Source organism: Microcaecilia unicolor, chromosome 4, assembly GCF_901765095.1.
Source record: "Microcaecilia unicolor chromosome 4, aMicUni1.1, whole genome shotgun sequence".
Classification (NCBI taxonomy): Eukaryota; Metazoa; Chordata; class Amphibia; order Gymnophiona; family Siphonopidae; genus Microcaecilia; species Microcaecilia unicolor.
Window position 1 is genome coordinate 166690744 of NC_044034.1, and position 16094 is coordinate 166706837.

Consider the following 16094-nt stretch of genomic DNA (forward strand, 5'->3'; position numbering starts at 1 on the left):
TCAAAGAAGGGGAAGCTGGTGTTTGTAAGTTTTGCATGGTCAAAGACCTCCTGACAATTTCTCTTTGCCGAGCTGGTGGTTTCTTCTGTAAATGCCGCGGTTTCTCCTCTTACCAATGTGGAAACTCAGATACTGTCGGCTTCAGTTTTGGCAGGAAACCACCATTTTAGAGAAAAACTACCGCAGCAGAGAGGCCTGTTTCTCTTAAGGGCTCATTGTTAAGGGTTTCTTCTCAGCTTTCTCATAACCGGCAAGAAATTCCTGAGGGGGGATTCCCCCCTAAACTTGTTTTGCAAATGTAAAAAGCTTTTCTTTTACATAAAGCTGCTCCCTCTGTTCCACTTCCTTCCACTATAGAGAGGATTTTAACTTCAGTTAAGCGTCTGGAGGGACACTAAGGAATACCTATTCCCAAAAAGGGAAGAATGGGAGGGGAGGGGGCAGATCTTACCTGTGAATACTACCTGGAACCACTTCAACCAGGAAGCTGCAGCTAAACTGGGAAGCATAGGGACAGCTGCAGCTGGGTTCTGGCTTGGATCAGAGGAGAGGTGACCCTTAGGCCAGGACTATGGGACGCTGACAGAGCACTGGGCTCCACTGGGAAGGACAGTCCCTTAGATAGTGCCCCAGAAGACCACACAGAGAAATCTTGTTTCACCAAACAATCACCATCTGCTGGAGAAAGAGAATACTGACAAGTACTTTAGCTGCACCACTCCTTATACCTGTGGTGTCATCATTGGGAAATTCTAGAGTTTTGTCTCTCTGTCATCTGTTGGTGGGGGTGGGATGTTATAACCCACTCAGCTGGACTGATCTAGCACAATAAAATATTAGGTGTATAAGCAGTTATGAATTTTGCTAGTTAAGCCAAAACAATGATATTAAGAAACAATGGTTGACAAATCAAAAGCACTTAGAAAAATGCAGATCTACACTGGAAAGTCGTGCAGTGCTATGTGGAGTGTACACTCCATGAGGATGTCATGGCCTTTGTTTTCAGTTAGACTTACGTTTCCAATGAGCTTAAAGACCTGATCTCCATGGACATTGTACACTGCGACAATGGTGTTCAGTGCAGCATTTCGGACAGTTGTGTCCCGATCTCCAATATGAACTGCAATCTCTTTCAGGGCTTTGCTTGGGGTTGGTTGGCACACATTCATACCATTAGATTCAATCAAACATCCCAACTCCTCCAAGCATTCTGCAGAACCAGAAAGAAAAATATTCAGCAGAGAAAAATTCTTCAATACAGCCTCTCTAAAGAGAAGGGAATCTTCCTCTCCTCACCACATACACAAAAATGAAGCTTGCCCCAATATTAGTAGTGACAACTGTAGGCAGTGTGGCATTAGTAGCCTAGAAATCACTGGGGATAATTTGAAAGCGGGAGACTCACCTAGAGGCGGCTGTGACCCAGTTGGTGGGAGAAGGGTGTTGGTGTAGAGCACGAGCGGCAGGTGCAGGTGGACCTGAGCTCTGCTGGGGATAGACCCTGTAAGTAGCCGTGGGGTAACCCCAGTCAGGTGGCTAGGCGTTTCGTGACAGATGTGCTCAGACCAAGAATCAATATTTGAAAGCAGAAACATATACTGCTTTCAGATCCCTTCATCAATCCCCAACATGCAAGAAAAGAGCTGGGGGTTATTTGAAAGACAGCCTTTCAATGTTCTGCACATCCTTGCCCCTTTCCTGTCTTGCTGCTCACCTGCCCGCTGCTTTGAGTTCTTAGACTTGGTCCCCTCCATGATGAAAGTGAACATCTTGCTTGCTGGATACACCAGACACATTTTGTTCAGAATTATGCGTACATCCTTACGGATTACATCTTTTGGTTCACCAACCTGGAGGGAAAAGAAAAGGCAGCAGCAATGAGAAATATAGAACACAAGATAGTGTAAGTGCATCTGCACATTATTCACTGCAGCAAATGACAGTACAATTCAAACATACACACAATGGAGCACCCCTAGTAATGCTGTAAAAGGCCAGGGTTTCAGCTGTCCTCTGCAGACAAAGCAAAGCAGCAGCTCATCTCCCATCAAGCCTCCAAGAAGCAGCAGCCACATTAAGATACCATACAAATAAACTTTTACACTGACTTGTGTTCTCAATAAAGAATGAGATAACCTAGAGTAAACTTGAGCATCAGAGTTGATTATATAACAAATGGGACATCACCACCAGTATTCATTTTACACCTCTCTTCCAAAAGACGCTCTAGAGCAACAGAAGTATCTCAAGCAGCAGTAATATCAGCAGGCCCCTGTGAACCTGGTTCTTGCAACAGAGAAATTCTGCAGGGGTTGCAGAAGAACAGAGTGCAACAATCCCGTCACAGTGCAGCTCACTATCCTGCTTCTTGGGAGACGTTTGTGCCTTCCTTCAGAACAGGGAGGGCAAGTAAAGACAAACAGAGGGTGGGGGGAGGGGGAAACAGGGAAGCAGACACTTACCTTTAGCACGAGATATGGAATGAAGGATGAGGCCTCATTCTCACTCAAGCGGAATTCTGCTTGACCCAGCATCGTGAAAAGTAGTTTCAGGTATTCCAGAACTTTCATCAGAACACTGGTATTTGTGTCAAAGAATCGAAGGGTAACCCATTTCAGGATCAGATCCAGACAGCTGATAACACCTTCCTTTTCACTCTCCAAATGCTGGCCACAAAATGTGAAGAACACATCAAGCTTAGTGCGGTGCAAACTTATTTCATTTTTAAAATTTACATGCCAGCCTCTTCTGTGAAGGATCTAGTTTGGTTTATAACATAGCAGAATGAATTCCACACAAATATTACATGTCAAAACACAAAGCAATAATTGTTCCCCCCACCTTCTATATTTTTTTTAAAACACAAGGGACAAGGAACGTTAAACACATCCACACCTTACCAAGCCCCCAAAATGCTCCTTGTACCTCCCAAAGGGCAACCCCTTTTGATTTCATTCCTTTAGAAGCAATTTATACCCCCCACAGTAGGCAGAGCTCTTATAGTCAAGCCCATATCAATCACTACACACCCCTCATGATCGCTGGAATAAAAGTTACTGCAGCAGCTGTGCATTCTGTTTTCTCTAAAAGTAATGTTTATATTGTAAACATTAGTATATTGATTTATATAGTAACATGTACAGTTCGGCTCTCTGCACTCAGTTGGTACGAACACCATTAGCATTATGTTATTTGACTGTTCTAATGTGTGCTTATTAGGTGTTTCATTGGTATTATGCTGACAATGTATAGCTATTTGAATGCTCTTCCATGTTTTCTATTATGGTACTGTTTGTAATGTACTGGCATTTATCATATATGTTATATGATCATTCTGTTTACAAAATTGTAAGTTTTATGTTAAACTGTACCTGTTGGTGAATATCTTCATAAAGGGGTTCTAAGTCAGTTCCCACCCACCAATTCCCATCTGGATAATTCACACTGAACCAGGGAGGACAATTCCCACCCACAAACCACTCCCTCCCTTTACTCTCCAGAAGGAAGTCCTTGGTGGGAATTGTCTTGGGGGAAAACTGGTGGGTGGGAACTGTCCAGTAGGAACTCGCCTGACACCCATAAAGGCAGTTAATCCCAATTAATAAATAACTAAGAACACTCAAGCTACCCATCTTGACATAACTCAAAACACTACTATAGCGAATGCTACATACCTGTAGAAGGTATTCTCCGAGGACAGCAGGCTGATTGTTCTCACTGATGGGTGACGTCCACGGCAGCCCCTCCAATCGGAAACTTCTCTAGCAAAGTCCTTTGCTAGTCCTCGCGCGCCCGCGCGCACCGCGCATGCGCGGCCGTCTTCCCGCCCGAAACCGGCTCGAGCCGGCCAGTCCAGTATGTAGCAAGACAATACACTTCAAGGGAAGACACAACTCCAAAGGGGAGGCGGGCGGGTTTGTGAGAACAATCAGCCTGCTGTCCTCGGAGAATACCTTCTACAGGTATGTAGCATTCGCTTTCTCCGAGGACAAGCAGGCTGCTTGTTCTCACTGATGGGGTATCCCTAGCCCCCAGGCTCACTCAAAACAATAACCATGGTCAATTGGGCCTCGCAACGGCGAGGACATAACTGAGATTGACCTAAAAAATTTACCAACTAACTGAGAGTGCAGCCTGGAACAGAACAAACAGGGCCCTCGGGGGGTGGAGTTGGATCCTAAAGCCCAAACAGGTTCTGAAGAACTGACTGCCCGAACCGACTGTCGCGTCGGGTATCCTGCTGCAGGCAGTAATGAGATGTGAATGTGTGGACAGATGACCACGTCGCAGCTTTGCAAATTTCCTCCATGGTGGCTGACTTCAGGTGGGCTACCGACGCAGCCATGGCTCTAACATTATGAGCCGTGACATGACCCTCAAGAGCCAGCCCAGCCTGGGCGTAAGTGAAGGAAATGCAATCTGCTAGCCAATTGGATATGGTGCGTTTCCCTACAGCCACTCCCCTCCTATTGGGATCAAAAGAAACAAACAATTGGGCGGACTGTCTGTGGGGCTGTGTCCGCTCCAGGTAGAAGGCCAATGCTCTCTTGCAGTCCAATGTGTGCAGCTGACGTTCAGCAGGGCAGGAATGAGGACGGGGAAAGAATGTTGGCAAGACAATTGACTGGTTCAGATGGAACTCCGACACGACCTTTGGCAAGAACTTAGGGTGAGTGCGGAGGACTACTCTGTTATGATGAAATTTGGTGTAAGGGGCCTGGGCTACCAGGGCCTGAAGCTCACTGACTCTACGAGCTGAAGTAACTGCCACCAAGAAAATGACCTTCCAGGTCAAGTACTTCAGATGGCAGGAATTCAGTGGCTCAAAAGGAGGTTTCATCAGCTGGGTGAGAACGACATTGAGATCCCATGACACTGTAGGAGGCTTGACAGGGGGCTTTGACAAAAGCAAACCTCTCATGAAGCGAACAACTAAAGGCTGTCCTGAGATCGGCTTACCTTCCACACGGTAATGGTATGCACTAATCGCACTAAGGTGAACCCTTACAGAGTTGGTCTTGAGACCAGACTCAGACAAGTGCAGAAGGTATTCAAGCAGGGTCTGTGTAGGACAAGAGCGAGGATCTAGGGCCTTGCTGTCACACCAGACGGCAAACCTCCTCCATTGGAAGAAATAACTCCTCTTAGTGGAATCTTTCCTGGAAGCAAGCAAGATGCGGGAGACACCCTCTGACAGACCCTCTGAAAGAGGCAAAGTCTACGCCCTCAACATCCAGGCCGTGAGAGCCAGCGACTGGAGGTTGGGATGCAGAAGCGCCCCTTCGTCCTGTGTGATGAGGGTCGGAAAACACTCCAATCTCCACGGTTCTTCGGAGGACAACTCCAGAAGAAGGGGGAACCAGATCTGACGCGGCCAAAAGGGAGCAATCAGAATCATGGTGCCTCGGTCTTGCTTGAGTTTCAACAAAGTCTTCCCCACCAGAGGTATGGGAGGATAAGCATACAGCAGACCCTCCCCCCAGTCCAGGAGGAAGGCATCCGATGCCAGTCTGCCGTGGGCCTGAAGCCTGGAACAGAACTGAGGGACTTTGTGGTTCACTCGAGATGCGAAGAGATCCACCAGGGGGGTGCCCCACGCCTGGAAGATCTGTCGCACTACTTTGGAACTGAGCGACCACTCGTGAGGTTGCATGATCCTGCTCAATCTGTCGGCCAGACTGTTGTTTACGCCTGCCAGGTATGTGGCTTGAAGCACCATGCCATGCCGGCGAGCCCAGAGCCACATGCTGACGGCTTCCTGACACAGGTGCCCCCGCTTGTTGACATAATACATGGCAACCTGGTTGTCTGTTTGAATTTGGATAATTTGGTGGGACAGCCGATCTCTGAAAGCCTTCAGAGCGTTCCAGATCGCTCGTAACTCCAGAAGATTGATCTGCAGATCGCGTTCCTGGAGGGACCAGCTTCCTTGGGTGTGAAGCCCATCGACATGAGCTCCCCATCCCAGGAGAGACGCATCCGTGGTCAGCACTTTTTGTGGCTGAGGAATTTGGAAAGGACGTCCCAGAGTCAAATTGGACCAGATTGTCCACCAATACAGGGATTCGAGAAAACTCGTGGACAGGTGGATCACGTCTTCTAGACCCCCAGCAGCCTGATACCACTGGGAGGCTAGGGTCCATTGAGCAGATCTCATGTGAAGACGGGCCAAGGGAGTCACATGAACTGTGGAAGCCATGTGGCCCAGCAATCTCAACATCTGCCGAGCTGTGATCTGCTGGGACGCTCGCACCCGCGAGACGAGGGACAACAAGTTGTTGGCTCTCGCCTCTGGGAGATAGGCGCGAGCCGTCCGAGAATCCAGCAGAGCTCCTATGAATTCGAGTTTCTGCACTGGGAGAAGATGGGACTTTGGGTAATTTATCACAAACCCCAGTAGCTCCAGGAGGCGAATAGTCATCTGCATGGACTGCAGGGCTCCTGCCTCGGATGTGTTCTTCACCAGCCAATCGTCGAGATATGGGAACACATGCACCCCCAGCCTGCGAAGTGCCGCTGCTACCACAGCTAGGCACTTTGTGAACACCCTGGGCGCAGAGGCGAGCCCAAAGGGTAGCACACAGTACTGGAAGTGGCGTGTGCCCAACTGAAATCGCAGATACTGTCTGTGAGCTGGCAGTATCGTGATGTGAGTGTAGGCATCCTTCAAGTCCAGAGAGCATAGCCAATCGTTTTGCTGAATCATGGGGAGAAGGGTGCCCAGGGAAAGCATCCTGAACTTTTCTTTTACGAGATATTTGTTCAGGGCCCTTAGGTCTAGGATGGGACGCATCCCCCCTGTTTTCTTTTCCACAAGGAAGTACCTGGAATAGAATCCCAGCCCTTCTTGCCCGGATGGCACGGGCTCGACCGCATTGGCGCTGAGAAGGGCGGAGAGTTCCTCTGCAAGTACCTGCTTGTGTTGGAAGCTGTAAGACTGAGCTCCCGGTGGGCAATTTGGAGGTTTTGCAGTCAAATTGAGGGTGTATCCTTGCCGGACTATCTGCAGAACCCACTGGTCGGAGGTTATGAGAGGCCACCTTTGGTGAAAAGCTATCAACCTCCCTCCGACTGGCAGGTCGCCCGGCACTGATACTTGTACTGCGGCTATGCTCTGCTGGAGCCAGTCAAAAGCTCGCCCCTTGCTTTTGCTGGGGAGCCGCGGGGCCTTGCTGAGGCGCACGCTGCTGACGAGAGCGAGCGCGCTGGGGCTTAGCCTGGGCCGCAGGCTGTCGGGAAGGAGGATTGTACCTACGCTTACCAGAAGTATAGGGAACAGTCTTCCTTCCCCCGAAAAATCGTCTACCTGTAGAGGTAGAAGCTGAAGGCTGCCGGCGGGAGAACTTGTCGAATGCGGTGTCCCGCTGGTGGAGAGACTCTACCACCTGTTCGACTTTCTCTCCAAAAATGTTATCCGCACGGCAAGGCGAGTCCGCAATCCGCTGCTGGAGTCTATTCTCCAGGTCGGCGGCACGCAGCCATGAGAGCCTGCGCATCACCACACCTTGAGCAGCGGCCCTGGACGCAACATCAAAGGTGTCATACACCCCTCTGGCCAGGAATTTTCTGCACGCCTTCAGCTGCCTGACCACCTCCTGAAAAGGCTTGGACTGCTCGGGGGGGAGAGCATCCACCAAGCCCGCCAACTGCCGCACATTGTTCCGCATGTGTATGCTCGTGTAGAGCTGGTAAGACTGGATTTTGGCCACGAGCATAGAAGAATGGTAGGCCTTCCTCCCAAAGGAGTCTAAGGTTCTAGAGTCCTTGCCCGGGGGCGCCGAAGCATGCTCCCTAGAACTCTTAGCCTTCTTTAGGGCCAGATCCACAACTCCAGAATCATGAGGCAACTGAGTGCGCATCAGATCTGGGTCCCCATGGATCCGGTACTGGGACTCGATCTTCCTGGGGATGTGGGGATTAGTTAATGGTTTTGTCCAGTTCGCAAGCAATGTCTTTTTGAGGACATGGTGCAAGGGAACAGTGGACGCTTCCTTAGGTGGAGAAGGATAGTCCAGGAGCTCAAACATTTCAGCCCTGGGCTCGTCCTCCACAACCACCGGGAAGGGGATGGCCGTAGACATCTCCCGGACAAAGGAAGCGAAAGACAGACTCTCAGGAGGAGAAAGCTGCCTTTCAGGAGAGGGAGTGGGATCAGAAGGAAGACCCTCAGACTCCTCGTCAGAGAAATATCTGGGGTCTTCTTCTTCCTCCCACGAGGCCTCACCCTCGGTGTCAGACACAAGTTCACGAACCTGTGTCTGCAACCTCGCCCGGCTCGACTCAGTGGAACCACGTCCACGATGGGGGCGTCGAGAGGTAGACTCCCTGGCCCGCATCGGCGAAGCTCCCTCCGCCGACGTAGTCGGGGAGCCCTCCTGGGAGGTGGCCGCAGTCGGTACCGCGTGGGGACCTCACCCCGGGCGATGGGCCAGCCGGCGCCACGCTCGACGGTACCGGAGGCGCAAGCACCGCCGGTACCGGAGGGGTAGGGCGCAACAGCTCTCCCAGGATCTCTGGGAGAACGGCCCGGAGGCTCTCGTTCAGAGCGGCTGCAGAGAAAGGCATGGAGGTCGATGCAGGCGTCGATGTCAGAACCTGTTCCGGGCGAGGAGGCTGTTCCGGGCTGTCCAGAGTGGAGCGCATCGACACCTCTTGAACAGAGGGTGAGCGGTCCTCTCGGTGCCGATGCCTGCTGGGTGCCGACTCCCTCGGCGACCCAGAGCTCTCGGTGCCGACGCGGGGAGGTGACCGGTGTCGATGCTTCTTCGATTTCTTCCGAAGCATGTCACCGGAGCTCCCCGGCACCGACGAGGAGGACGTAGAATCCAGCCGTCGCTTCCTCGGGGCCGAGGCCGAAGGAGGTCGGTCTCGGGGGGGCTGTACCACAGGAGCCCTCAGGGTAGGAGGAGACCCACCCGAAGGCTCACCGCCACCAGCAGGGGAATGGACAGCCCTCACCTGCACTCCTGACGATGCACCACCGTCCGACGACATCAGCAGACGAGGTCCCGGTACCACCGACGTCGATGCAGCTATCCGATGTCTCGGCGCCGATGCAGAGGCCCGATGCCTCGATGCACTCGATGCAGGGGCGGCCGAGGAAGATGGTCTGGACGCTGACGACGTCGATGCACTCGAAGATCCCGGTGCCGATGCCGACGAAGAGCCCGAGAACAACACGTTCCACTGGGCTAGTCTCGCTACCTGAGTCCGCCTTTGAAGCAGGGAACACAGACTGCAGTTCTGAGGGCGGTGCTCGGCCCCCAGACACTGAAGACACGACGAGTGTCGATCAGTGAGCGAGATAACCCGGGCGCACTGGGTGCACTTCTTGAAGCCGCTGGAAGGCTTCGATGTCATGGGCGGAAAAATCGCGCCGGCGAAATCAAAGTCCGAAATGATGGAAAAAGAGCACCAAAATATTTGTAAGGGAGAAAATCTCGACCGAGGCCGAAAAGAGGCCTACCCCGACGACGAAAGAAAACTTATCGGGGCAAAAAGCTGGAAGTACGGGGAGGATTAACACGAAACCCGAGAGAGGGTTTCCGGAGCACTTCCCGACTGAAAAGAACTTTTCCGAAGAAAAAGAACACGTCAAAATAAATTGGACACGCGAGGTCGACTTTCCGGGGCTCGACACGGCGAAAACACGACCGTACCGAGTGCGGACAAAAGAAGACTGGCCGGCTCGAGCCGGTTTCGGGCGGGAAGACGGCCGCGCATGCGCGGTGCACGCGGGCGCGCGAGGACTAGCAAAGGACTTTGCTAGAGAAGTTTCCGATTGGAGGGGCTGCCGTGGACGTCACCCATCAGTGAGAACAAGCAGCCTGCTTGTCCTCGGAGAATAGTATAAATACTAAATATAGTATAGTACTAAATACTACTTTAGAAATATTAGGACTATAAAGAATGAAAAAAAACCTAATTTATTTATTGCATTTGTATCCCACATTTTCACACCTATTTGCAGGCTCAATGTGGCTTATAGAGTTTTGTTATGACATAGTCATTCCAGGATATCAGATACAATTAGTAATATACAGAGATTAAGAAAGGGAAGAGAGAAGGAAGGTGTTGGGCAGGATAGTAAAGATGGTGGATTTTAATAACTGGGTGGGTTGGTGAGGTAGTTTTGTAAGGCTATGGGTTTTTGTTGTTTTTTGTTGTTACATTTGTACCCCGCGCTTTCCCACTCATGGCAGGCTCAATCCGGCTTACATGGAGCAATGGAGGGTTAAGTGACTTGCCCAGAATCACAAGGAGCTGCCTGTGCCTGAAGTGGGAATTGAACTCGGTTCCTCAGTTCCCCAGGACCAAAGTCCACCACCATAACCACCAGGCCACTCCTCCACTCTTTGTAGGCCTTATTGAAGAGATGTGTCTTCAAAGATTTGCAAAAGTTATTTCGTCAATGGTTCTCAGGGCTGTAGGTAATGCATTCCACAACTGCATGCTCATGTAAGAGAAGGTGGTGGCGTGTATCAGCTTGTATTTTAGTCCTTTACAGTTTTCTTATCCTGCTAGACCACTCTAGACACATGGGTATATGCCACCCTGCCAGCAGATGAGATAGGTGACCACTTTGTGTGACATTATTGTACCAAGGAGTGGGGCATAAGGGACATTTGTCCGTATTCTGTCTCCAGCAGATGGTAAAGGTTCCGAATTGCTACAGAATGATTATTAGATTGCCAGGGATCTGGGCTTCAGTCCTTCTGATATAGCAGAATTCAGCCTCTTGTCCCCAGGGCTCTGGTCTTTGGGCTACCCCTCTGGAAGATGAGGCTTCAATCTTCATTCCTAGGGCAACAGTCTGCAGGCTGATTCTGATGCAGCATAACCCATGCAGGGCAATTCTAAACTTGAAACTACCATTTACACACTAAAGGTGCCAAAATTGTCAGGTATGCACATGGTAAAATTATGTATCATACCTGATAATTTTCTTTCCATTAATCATAGCTGATCAATCCATAGACTGGTGGGTTGTGTCCATCTACCAGCAGGTGGAGATAGAGAGCAAAGCTTTTGCCTCCCTATATGTGGTCATGTGCTGCCGGAAACTCCTCAGTATGTCGATATCAAAGCTCCATCCGCAGGACTCAGCATTTAGAGAATTACACCCACAAAGAGACACTCTGCCCAGCTCACCACCGCCGAAACGGGGGAGGGGAATCCGTCCAGCTCATCCCCACACAAGTGGGGGAGGGGAATCCGTCCAGCTCATCCCCGCGGAGCGGGGGAGGGACACCACTCCGCCGATGTGGGGGGGATCTGGCTTATCCTGCAACCGCAACCGCAACCGCAACCGCGGGAGGAGCTGACTGACCCTAACACCGCCGAAGCAGAAGGGGTACAAAGCTGCCCTACAGCCGCACGAAGCGGGAGGGAGCGCCGGCAGAATTTAGGTCTCAATCCAGCCCCGTAAAACGGAGGGAAGAGGAATGCAGCAGCTCACTGTAACACAAACTCGTCTCAACTCTTGAAGAATCCAATTGAAAAAAACTTGAACACGAAGTCCTCCTGAACAGGAACTGAAGACTAAACTTGAACCTGAAATGCAACCAGAATATAAACAGTACAGATATCTGGGAGGGGCTATGGATTGATCAGCTATGATTAATGGAAAGAAAATTATCAGGTACGATACATAATTTTACCTTCCATATCATCATGCTGATCAATCCATAGACTGGTGGGATGTACCGAAGCAGTACTCACCCAGGGCGGGACATTGAAATCCCTGACTGCAATACTGAAGCTTCAAACCGGGCCTCCGCCCGAGCAGCCACAGTCAAGCGGTAATGCCTGGAGAAGGTATGGGCCGATGCCCAAGTTGCCGCCTTGCAAATCTCTTCCAAGGAGACAGACCCAGCCTCTGCCATCGAGGCCGCCTGAGCTCTAGTGGAGTGAGCCTTCAGCTGGATAGGCGGCACCTTCCCCGCGGCCACATAAGCCGCTGCAATGGCTTCCTTGACCCAACTTGCCACTGTAGGCTTAGCAGCCTGCAGACCCTTACGAGGACCTGCAAACAGGACAGATGATCCGACTTCCGGAAATCATTGGTCACTTCCAAGTATCTGATTATGACTCGTCTCACATCTAGATATTTGAGAGCAGAGTACTCCTCTGGGTAGTCCTCCCTACGAAAGGAAGGGAGACAGAGCTGCTGATTCACATGGAAGCGAGAAACAATCTTGGGCAGGAAGGAAGGCACTGTGCGAATAGACACTCCTGCCTCAGTGAACTGCAGGAAAGGTTCTCGACATGATAGTGCCTGGAGCTCGGAAACTCTTCTGGCTGAAGTGATAGCCACCAAAAAGACTGCTTTCAACGTCAGGTCTTTCAGAGATGCCCTCGACAAGGGTTCAAAAGGCGGCTTCTGCAAGGCTCTTAGCACCAGGTTGAGATTCCACGCAGGCACCACTGAGTGCAGAGGAGGGCGCAGGTAATTAACTCCCTTGAGAAAACGTACCACATCTGGCTGCGAAGCCAGGGAAGCACCCTTCAGGCGGCCCCTGAAGCAAGCCAGAGCCGCTACCTGGACTTTAAGGGAACTGAGCGACAGGCCTTTCTCCAGACCTTCTTGCAGGAACGCCAACACTGAAGAGATTGGAGCAGTGAAGGGAGAAAGTGAGCCTGCTTCACATCACGATGCAAAAGGTACGCCAAACCCTGGCGTAAGCAGTAGAAGTAGAGCGCTTCCTCACTCTCAGCATAGTGGCGATGACCTTGTCTGAGAAGCCCTTCTTCCTCAGACGCTGCCGCTCAATAGCCAGGCCGTAAGACCAAAGGGGGAGGGATCCTCCATCACCACGGGACCCTGATGCAACAGACCCTGCTCCACTGGCAGTCGCAGAGGGTCGTCCACTGAGAGCCTGATCAAGTCCGCATATCAGGGACGTCTGGGCCAGTCCGGACCCACCAGGCTTATCCGGCCCGGATGCTTTGCCACCTGGTCTAGCACCCTGCCCAACATGGGCCAGGGCGGGAACACATAGAGAAGCTCCTGTGTCGGCCACTGTTGGAGAAGAGCATCTACTCCCAGAGATCGAGGGTCCCGTCCTCTGCTGAAAAAGCGCGGCACTTGGCAATTGGCCGATGACGCCATCAGATCTAGGCTCGGCTGGCCCCAGCGCTTCGTGATGTCCAAGAACGCCTGAGCCGATAACTGCCACTCTCCAGGATCCAAGGTATGGCGACTGAGAAAGTCCGCCTTGACATTCAGGACTCCGGCAATGTGGGCCGCTGACAGCTGTTCCAGGTTCGCTTCCGCCCACTGGCAGAGATTCATGGCCTCCTTGGCTAGAGGGGTGCTCTTGGTACCTCCCTGGCGGTTGACATAGGCCACAGCCGTGGCATTGTCCGACAGGACCCGTACTGGCTTCAACGCCAGTACCGGGAGGAACTCCAAAAGCGCCAACCGAATGGCTCTGAGTTCCAGGAGGTTGATAGACCACTTTGCCTCTGCAGGAGACCAGAGCCCCTGCGCTGTCCTTCCCAAGCAGTGGGCTCCCCAGCCCGTCAAAGAGGCGTCCGTTGTGACGACAATCCACTCCAGGATCACAAGAGGCATTCCTGCACACGCCTTGCGCACTGCTGGGTCCAAGGGAAGGCGCACAGCATAATCCTCCGACACTGGAGTCCAGCGCTGCAGCAGAGAGTGTTGTAGTGGTCTCATATGAGCCCTGGCCCAGGGCACTACTTCCATCATGGCCGTCATAGAGCCCAACAGCTGCACATAGTCCCAAGCCCGAAGAGGAGAGGCTACTAGGAACTGGTTCACCTGAGCCTGAAGCTTGCCAATCCGATTGTCTGGCAGGAACACTCTGCCCACTTGGGTGTCGAATCGAACTCCCAGATACTCCAGGGACTGAGTCGGGCGCAGCTGGCTTTTCTCCCAGTTGATGATCCACCCCAGGGAGCTCAAAAGAGCAATCACCCGGTCCACAGCTTTGCCGCACTCTGCATAAGAGGGGGCTCGGATCAACCAGTCGTCCAGATAAGGATGGACTTGTACTCCTTCCTTTCGCAGGAAGGCCGCGATGACCACCATTACTTTGGAGAAGGTCCGCGGAGCAGTAGCCAACCCGAACGGGAGGGCTCTGAACTGGAAGTGTCGGCCCAGGACTGCAAAATGCAGAAAGCGTTGATGAGGAGGCCAGATGGGAATATGCAAATACGCTTCCTTGATGTCCAAGGATGCCAGGAACTCCCCTGCCTTCACTGCCGCTATAACAGAGCGGAGAGTCTCCATGCGAAAATGCCGAACTTTCAAGGCCCGATTGACCCCTTTGAGGTCGAGGATAGGCCGTACAGAACCTCCTTTCTTTGGTACCACAAAGTAAATGGAGTAACGTCCCTTGCCAAGCTGATTTTCTGGCACCGGAACGACCGCACGCAGGCGGATCATATTGTCCAAAGTCTGCTGCACTGCCACAGCTTTGACCGGAGACTTGCAGGGAGAGAGTACAAAACCGTCTCTTAAGGGTCGGCAGAACTCTAGCTTGTAGCCGTCTCTGATGACATCCAGCACCCAAGCGTCTGAGGTTACCCTGGTCCACTCGCCCAGAAACGAGGATAGGCGTCCTCCAATCTGCACTGGGCCATGGACCAGGGCCCTGTCATTGGGTATGAGACCCTGGGGGAGGACCGGAGGGCGCACCTCCGGGACGGCGGTCTCTGCGAAAGGAATGCTGCTTGGGGGAGAAGTTCCTTTTGAAGGAAGAGGGGGCAGAGGAGCCCGACTTGCCTGGGCGGTACCGAGGGGCTTCCTGAAACCGTCCTCTGGAGTTACCGGGGCGAGCCCTGACCTCTGGTAACCTCTTGCCCTTAGACGTGCTGAGATCGGTCACAATTTTGTCCAGCTCGACCCCAAAGAGCAGCTTGCCTTTAAAAGGCAACTTAGCCAGGCGGGACTTAGAGGCGTGGTCAGCAGACCAATGCTTCAGCCAAAGCCACCGTCGCGCAGAGACTGTCTGAGCCATACCTTTAGCCGAGGCTCTCAAGACATCATACAGCAAGTCTGCCAAATAAGCCAAGCCCGATTCCAGGGCCGGCCAATCAGCCCTCAAGGAAGGATCCGAGGGGGAAGCCCGCTGCACAATCGTCAGGCACGCCCTGGCCACATAGGAGCCGCAAACTGAGGCCTGCAAACTTAAAGCAGCCGCCTCAAAGGACGACCTTAAGGCCGCCTCCAATCTTCTGTCTTGGGCGTCCTTTAGGGCCGTGCCACCTTCCACCAGCAATGCCGTTTTCTTAGTCACCGCAGTGATTAAAGAATCCACGGTAGGCCAAAGAAAGGCCTCCCGTTCACTTTCAGGCAGAGGATAGAGGCGGGACATAGCCCTAGCCACTTTGAGGCTCGCTTCCGGGACATCCCATTGAGCCGAAATCAAGGTGTGCATGGCATCATGCACGTGGAAGGTTCTAGGCGGGCGCTTCGTCCCCAGCATAATGGCGAAGCCAACAGGGGCTGAGGGAGAGACGTCTTCCGGAGAGGAAATCTTCAAAATGCTCATGGCCTGCACTAACAGGTTGGGCAAGTCCTCTGAGCGAAAAATCCGCGCTGCAGAGGGGTCATCCGCTCCATCCGAGCGGGAATCCGTCTCCTCCAAGGAATCCCCAAAGGACTGTTGGGAGAACCCAGATACGCTGCCCTCATCTACATCAGAGGAGACAGAGTCCTCTAAGGCCTGGAAATCCACCAGAGGGTGTTTACTTCCGGGGGCCTCAACCCCTTTATCGGACAAGGGAGCCGGGGCAGCGTTTTGCATAAGGAAGGCCTGATGCAGCAGCAAAATGAACTCGGGGGAGAAACCCCCCAGACTGTGCACTTCAGCAGCCTGGGCCACAGCCCTAGACGCACCCTCAACCGGCGCTCGCAAGAGCAGGGGACAAACATGCTGCGCATACAAAATGGCGTCCGGCGCGACACTCCGCGAAGGAGCCGCGCGGGAAGAACGGCGCTTAACGTTGGCCGCTTTTTTGCCGTCGCCCAAATCAAGGGCGGCCATAGAATTAACGTCTCCCACCTCAAGGGCGGCCCAAGAAGAAGCCGTCCGAGCAGAGTGGCCGGCCAAGATGGCGGAGGC

General features: G+C 52.4%; 1 protein-coding gene across 3 annotated transcripts in view; it reads right to left on the reverse strand.

The window, feature by feature from the left end:
- Positions 1-16094, reverse strand: part of CKAP5 (cytoskeleton associated protein 5) — a 421631-nt gene that overhangs the window by 137917 nt on the left and 267620 nt on the right. For all 3 annotated transcript variants that reach the window (XM_030200874.1, XM_030200876.1, XM_030200875.1), the window contains 3 exons: positions 2463-2666; positions 1715-1850; positions 1017-1210 (listed from right to left, as the gene is read on the reverse strand). In XM_030200874.1, coding sequence (XP_030056734.1) covers positions 1017-1210; positions 1715-1850; positions 2463-2666 — 534 coding nt within the window. The remainder of the gene's footprint in view (positions 1-1016; positions 1211-1714; positions 1851-2462; positions 2667-16094) is intronic.